The sequence below is a fragment of the Octopus bimaculoides genome, chromosome 9, assembly GCF_001194135.2.
Source record: "Octopus bimaculoides isolate UCB-OBI-ISO-001 chromosome 9, ASM119413v2, whole genome shotgun sequence".
Classification (NCBI taxonomy): Eukaryota; Metazoa; Mollusca; class Cephalopoda; order Octopoda; family Octopodidae; genus Octopus; species Octopus bimaculoides.
Window position 1 is genome coordinate 16,469,672 of NC_068989.1, and position 7,826 is coordinate 16,477,497.

The window sequence follows — 7,826 nt, forward strand, 5'->3', positions numbered from 1 at the left end:
AAAAAGTCATGCCATAGTGTTTATTGCAGTATCTTGTCTATCTTGTGGAGGCACAATGGCCCAGTGATTAGGGCAGCGGACTCGCGGTCATAGGATCGCGGTTTCGATTGCCAGATCGGGCGTTGTGAGTGTTTATTGAGTGAAAACACCTAAAGCTCCACGAGGCTCCGGCAGGGGATGGTGGCGAACCCTGCTGTAATCTTTCACCACAACTTTCTCTCACTTTTACTTCCTATTTCTGTTGTACCTGTAATTCAAAGGGTCAGCCTTGTCACGCTGACGGAGTGCCAACAACAATAACAACTTATCTATCTTATATTCAATTTTCAGGGGGTAGTGACTATTCATTTACTGTTTTATTTCCACTTCTTTCATTCATTGGAATGCAGCAATGTGGGAACACTGCCTTGAAGGATTCAGTTGAACAAGGTGACCCCAGTCCTTACATTTTTTAAAGCCTGATATTTTAGTTTCTTTTGCAGATGTAAACAAACCAATACTGGTTGTTAAGCAGTGGTGGACAAAAATGCACACACTCACACACACAATGGGCTTCCAAACAATTTCTGTCTACCAGATCCAAAGACTGGTAAGGGAATGTAAAGTATGGTAGATGTCTGATGGGGGGTATTCACTTGGTTGCACATCTCTGAACAGGTTCCAGGAGGTCAATGTCTTGAGCAAGATAGGGGTTCCAGACTGGTGATGCAAATTCCAAGTGTGGCCACACCATAGCCTATACAGCATTAAACAGATAACTGGAGAGTGGCTGACAAAGGCATTGCTGAGTGATGCCAAGACACCCTCAGCCTTCTTGACAATTTTAGAGATGTGCTTTGTCCAGTGCAAATTGCTGCTGACAGTAATGCCCAGGTCGTGTTCACAAGAAAACTTCTGTAGAGAGAGTATGTGGACACTGGGTTTTTTTCCTCCCAAAATGCATGGTGATACACTTGTCCACAGCCAGTGATCCATTGTTGCATTGTGTCCAGGTCTGATTGCAGGAAAGATCTATAGTGTTCAGGATCTGTCCCTTTTTTATCTCAAGGTACAGCTTGATGTCATCTCCATATTGTGGCACAGTGGCATTCTTTTTAAGTTGGCATATATATCATTAATGTATGCAACAAATAAAAGGGGACCAAGAACAGATCCCTGCGGTGCATCAGATGACATCGCATAGGGTGAAGAATGCTGTGCTAGAACTGTAACTACCTCTTTTCAGCTGAGAATGAAGGATTCCAACCAGTTAAAAAGATCATCTTTCACACCCATTGTAGAGAGTTTTGTCATAAGTCTTTTGTGTGGCACAGAATTTTTAATTTAGCTTTAGCAAAGTCAACTTCTTGTGAACTCAATGCAAAATTTAAAAAGTTAACAATATTTACCTCAATCTCATCTGATTTTTTGCTGCTAAGAGTTGAATCAGCAGCAGCAGTGGTGGTGGTGGTGGTGGTGGTAGTAGTAGTAGTAGTAGTAGTAGTAGAATTGTTAGAAGGTGTAATAGTACCACTTCCGGATGTTGGACTTGAAACAAGCTGTCCAAATCTTTCTTTCCTTTTCCGGCGTTTAACTTCATCTTCCAACTGTCAAAAAGAATGATAAAGCAATAAGTTAGTGCCATCTTATGCAATGAACAGACTTGTAGTATAAGAGTTGAAATGAAAAGGTAGGAGGGAAAAGTGTTTTTACACTCTAATCTTGTTACTGGTTGGTTCACCAAGATCAATGACAGAAATCACTTGCAATATCTCTCTATCATATTCAGATACAAATAGAGAGATTAAGATTAAAGATGGATAATCATAAGGAACAGGCAGAGAAGAAAGAAGGGGTTAAAAAATGAATGAGACCAGACTGAAATCATCATTACTTTTCTATCTTAATCCTTCAACTTAGAGCTATGAAGACGTGACCTTATAAATCATTGAGATTTAGGAAAGTTTATCACATGAAGGTAGAGACACAACACTCTTTTGTTTTTTGTGAATCTGTAATAACATAGTCAGAGAGTGGATTCTGTGATAATAATAAAATAAAGACAAAAACAGAGGAGATATTAAAAAAATAAATGTTCATACTCGAGATAAAGTATTGGAGACTATCGTTCCAAATCTCTCAGCCCGTTTTTTCAGTCGGTCAAGGTCATCTGCCTGTAGAAATAAATATACATTAAAACAGTAAACAAAAAGAGATTAGTTTTGATTAAAGCTAAATATTAAATATGTTCTCTTAATAAACATAACTGAGTAATAAAACAAGAAATGAGAAGTAGTTGTATAAGCAAAACAAAACAAAAGATCTGAAAAGGAAATAAAAAAAGACACAAATACAAGCAACGAAATGGCAAAAAATAATGTTCGTATGCATGGTAAAAATGGGTGCTTACTTCTGGAAGAATAAATGCTAAGAAGAATGGCCATTTTATGCAGGAATGATGATAAAAAGATGGTGGTTTGTGGAAAATTTGTTATAAGAAAAATGTCAAGTTGGAAAATGAGAAATAATTGATAATATAGCTGGTTATCTACAAAAAGATTTTTTAAAAAGAGCTATATATGAAGGAATAATAATAAGTATGCGAACAGGTTATATGAGGAACGGACAATAAAAATTAAAAGAGTTGGCTTTTCAAAAGACAAGTGGCAAAAACAAATTAAGATGAAAAATTGTTACACGTTTCTTATTTCTTTACTGCCCACAAGGGGCTAAACATAGAGGGGACAAAGAAGGGATTAGGTCGATTACATTGACGACAGTGCATAATTGGTACTTAATTTATCGACCCCAAAAGGATGAAAGGCAAATACCGCTAAGCATTTAGCCCGGCGTGCTAATGTTTCCGTCAGCTTGCCACCTTTGTGGGTGAATTGGTTGAATGTTGGATATAATAGCTTTTGGGATTTAGTTAGGTTCTTTTCCATTTTGATTTCAAATTCTGCTTGGCTATACTTTGCTTTCATCTTTCTGGGGTCAAAGAAAATGCTGGAATCCACTATATACATCCACTCCTAAGATCTTTTGTTTATGTTAGAAAACTTAATTGTTATGAATGCTAAGCAGTAGAAATAAATTTGGTAACGATAGGTGCTGGTATGGTTGTGTGGTTAAGAAACTTGTTTTTCAACCATGTGGTCTTGAATTCAGTCCCACTGTGTGACACCATGAATGTGTATCTTCTACTATAACTCTGGGCTGACTAAAACCTTGTGAGAGGGCTTGGTAGACAGAAACTGAAAGAAGCCTATTGTTTATATATGTATATATATATATATATATATATATATATATATAAAATGTATGTATGTTCATGTGTATTTGTGTGTACCCTTGTCTAGAGAACATGTGATCATTATATGATGAAGATCGATATCATCATCCTAGAAGCAATGATGTTAAAAGATTACAAACTCGAGACTTCATCATCATCATCATCATCATCACCACCATCATATGTCTGTTTTCCATGCTGGCATGGGTTGGACAGTTTGACAACATAAACAAAAGTACTGACATTCATAATAATAATTTCGAACACAAACACAATACCAGAAATTTAGAAGAGTGGGGGTGATTAATTCATTAAATAAACCTCAGTACTTCATTGGTACTTTATTTTTTTTTTTTTTCTACCCCAAAAAATGAAATGCTAAGTTGAACCCAGTAGGATTTGAACTCGGAAAGTAGAGCCAGAACTTTGTCCAAGCCAAAATCATTCTGCAAATTCACCACACTAGCAACAACAATACCAACAGTAACATTGATATTACTATTATTATTATTATTATAAACTCACTAAGTCTACTCTGTGGAGTGACTAGTGTTAGGAAGGGCATCCAACCGTAGAAACCATGCCAAAACAGATGACTGGATCCTGGTGCAGCTTTCTGCCGAGCTAGCTCCTTGTCAAACCATCCAACCCATGCCAGCATGGAAAGCAGACATTAAAGGATGATGATAATATGTTCATATAAAATTAGTAAAAACAGACACCAGTGTGGCTGTGTGATCGACTGACTCACACACACACACACATACATATCTTGAAACACTTACCAAAACTGGTGCTGGTGCTATTTTGCCTGAATGTTTACTGGTAAGGGTGGAACTAGAATCATTGTTATTAGCAAGACCAAATCTAAAAAAAAGAGAAAGAAATAAAATGAAGAATAATGTTATGAGTATTACCAAGAACAAACAGAGTTTATGAAACTGCTAAAAGCCATCAGCAATCTACATCTTAGAAAACATTGCTGCAACTAGAGGGATTTAAAAAATTCACTTAAGTTATACAACATCAGACCCTTCAGTTAATACAGTAACCTCTATGTGATTGTTCAACCTAATAGAAATAGTAGCCAAATATCCCTTAAATGTATTGCAAAAAAAATGGAAGGATAAACTAGAGAATGATACAATGTCTAGAAAGAAATAGATCGAATGGTTACCACAGCCTGAATGCCTTTAGGCTCATATCTGTTCAATCAGATCTAACTTGGGACTAAACAACATCAACAACATTCATCAGTCTGGAGCATTTTTCCAGATGCTGTTGTTGGAATCATCTTTAACTACAGAATTAAACCCTTCAAGAACTAAGCCCGTGAATCTTTGAACCAATGCATTTAATCATAATATCACAAATATGCTTTGTACAAAATTTAAAAAATCTTACAGACTACACTATACAAAAAGAAATTTCATAATAGATATATGCATACAAGTATGTATGAATGAATGCATGTATTATGAGATAAGTTCAACAGGTTCATTTTTGGTTCACTCCAGTTCAGAGATCCACAGACTTGGTTCTGCCAGTGCCATGTAATAGCACAGGTGCTGGTGTCACATAAAAAGCACCCAGTACATTCTGTAAAGTGGTTGGCATTAGGTAAGGCATCCATTTGTTCTAACACACACTGTAAAGTGGTTGGTGTTAGGAAGGGCATCCAGCAGTAGAAAGGAAGCCAAATTAGATTGGAACCTTGTGCAGCTCTCCTTCTTGCCAGCTCTGGTTAAACTGTACAACCCATGGCAGCATGAAAAATAGATGTTAAAGAATGATGATGATGACTTAAGTTAATATTAATATCATCATCATCGTTTAACGTCCGCTTTCCATGCTAGCATGGGTTGGACGATTTGACTGAGGACTGGTGAATCAGATGGCTACACCAGGCTCCAAACTGATTTGGCAGAGTTTCTACAGCTGGATGCCCTTCCTAACGCCAACCACTCAATAGTTAGAAAAAAATCATCAGCTTGTCAGCAATTCATCTGAGAACATTTAGACATTACATTACCTTGCAGCTCTGGCAGCTTTCTTATCTGTGTCATTACTGATGCCAAATCTTTCAGCTCGCTGCTTTAATTTCTAAACAAATTTTGAAAAAGACACAAGGTAAAGCTGAATTCTTTGGAAAATAAATAGAATAACTGTGGTACAAAATTGAACATACACTTCAAATGATTATTAAATGAAAACATTAAGATTTACAATCTATAAATATTTCAGAATTGTAAGTGTTAAGTAAGTGACATGGTCAGTGTGGAATAAATAAAACCTACTGATAAATCTTCTATGATCATAATTATTTAACAATAGGGAGTATCAACTCCAATAGAAAGAAGAATGAGAATTATGACATCCATACCTTTTTCTAAATAGCTATTTTACTTGGAGCAAATGAAACAGCAATGGCAAAGAACTGAATATGGGTTCAACAGCACATACACATACCAACACAAATATTCCATAAACATGCATACACCTACGCAAATCCTAACACACACACACACAAGTCCCACCGGAAATATATTTATTTCATCTCACCTCTTCTGCAGATAGTGGAGGTTTGATAGGCACCAGAGGTGAAGTTGATGACTCAGGACTGCTAGTTTCAATTTTGACAGGAACAAATGGTTTTGTTGTCTCACTGGGCATCTTGGTCTCTGGTAGTGATTCAGATTTCTCTTCTTGCTGTGTCTCTAATCTGATTGAGGTTTAAGAAAAATTCTCTTAATTAAAAACTTGAGTTAACTAGGACAAACAGTGAATTACATATTTACTTGTGCATAAGTTGTGCTATTTTATTACTGGATTTTAACCAAAAGAAAAAGAAAAACAGAAGCACAACTTATATGCATGGCAAAGTTAAAACTATGAAGGGAAAAATTTTGTACCATGATTAAATACTAAATTAGGGTTGTGACTTATACACAAATAAATACGGTAACTCTAAAGTGAGTAATTTCTTCAGAACTGTGTATTTACCTAGAGCTTCATGACGTTAGGTCAGTTTATTTTCCAATGGCTTAGCCACAGAAAGAAGAGGAACAGTCACAAACTTTTGCAGGACTTCTCAAACTGAGAGAACGGTGGAAGAAATCTCATACTAAGAACCTGGTCCAAATATACTCAGCTAAAGCCCTAAGGGCCAAATGAGCAACAGAATAAGTCTACCACTCAAAGTTGCACATTTCAGCAGGCTCTGACATTGATTTCAGTCATCAAAATATCAAGGTCGCATCAAAGAGAAAACAATTTGCCTGATGTCCCCCATCAACTAGTTCCACTTCACAAACAAAAGAACGAGAATCTTTATCAAATTTGTAAATATTTCAAATACCAATATTTTCTTGCTAGCACGAGTGGGATGATCCAGCAATATCATACAAGCAACACTTTATGAAATCATCATCATCATCATCATCGTCGTTTAACGTCCGCTTTCCATGCTAGCATGGGTTGGACGATTTGACTGAGGACTGGTGGACCAGATGGCTACACCAGGCTCCAATCTGATTTGGCAGAGTTTCTACAGCTGGATGCCCTTCCTAACGCCAACCACTCCGAGAGTGTAGTGGGTGCTTTTACGTGTCACCGGCACGAAGGCCAGTCAGGCGGTACTGGCAACAGCTACACTCAAAATGGTGTATTTTACGTGCCACCTGCAGAGGAGCCAGTCCAGCGGCACTAAAAAACCCTTAACATTCAGATTACTGTCAAATGTAATGCTTATTTATTCACACTGTTTTGAATTAATCCTGCATTATCTAGAACTCTGAGACTTTAATGCTGAGATTATTCATGTTTAGCAGGACATTGTGGTATCGGTTAGTCCAGATTTGGCCAATCTGAACATAAAACAAGTAAAATATTTGGGCTTGATATGGCCAGTTTAAATGCTTAAGGGTTAAACCGGCATTTAATGAGGATTATCAATAATTTGTTATGGAAACAAATAATGATAAAAAACAATCAAGTGATAAATAAATAAGCCCCTAACACTTACATTGTCATACTGGCAGCAGTTTCCCTTATGACCACTTTAGTTTCAGCAGCATCAGTAGCATCTGAGTCACTGATGTTATCCATTTCCTCATCACCGGTTAACTGTAAATTGAAGGGCAGAAAAAGAGTAAAAAAAAAAAAAATAACAAGTGATAATGGATAGTTAAAAATGGGGAGATAGAAGATTCAGTGAAAAAATGTTGGAGTAAAGAACAATGATTAGAAGAGGGGCAAAAAACATCTAGTATGGAGATCTCTTCAACCATTTCGGTAATCTCTTGCCCTCCCATACAAGCTCAGTTGTCTTGGCTTTATCTTACCACTGGGCACATTAAGAACAAGGTGTCTTATGTGTGTACAATTTTTTTGCACTCTAAAACAATTTAGCATTAGTCTAGCATTTGTCTATGCAACTGCTATGCCACCATCAAATTTGACAGACAAGTCAGCACTTGCTCTAATTCTTCATGTTCTCATTTCAAATGTCACAAAGGTCAATTTTGCACTCATCCTTCCAGCATCAATGAAACAG

General features: G+C 36.8%; 1 protein-coding gene across 1 annotated transcript in view; it reads right to left on the reverse strand.

The window, feature by feature from the left end:
• LOC106869650 (SAP domain-containing ribonucleoprotein) overlaps nt 1-7,826 on the reverse strand; it is a 15,594-nt gene that overhangs the window by 1,872 nt on the left and 5,896 nt on the right. Inside the window, exons 4-9 of the mRNA XM_014915470.2 lie at nt 7,296-7,396; nt 5,834-5,993; nt 5,304-5,374; nt 4,057-4,138; nt 2,082-2,153; nt 1,389-1,586 (exon numbers count right to left, since the gene is read on the reverse strand). Coding sequence (XP_014770956.1) covers nt 1,389-1,586; nt 2,082-2,153; nt 4,057-4,138; nt 5,304-5,374; nt 5,834-5,993; nt 7,296-7,396 — 684 coding nt within the window. The remainder of the gene's footprint in view (nt 1-1,388; nt 1,587-2,081; nt 2,154-4,056; nt 4,139-5,303; nt 5,375-5,833; nt 5,994-7,295; nt 7,397-7,826) is intronic.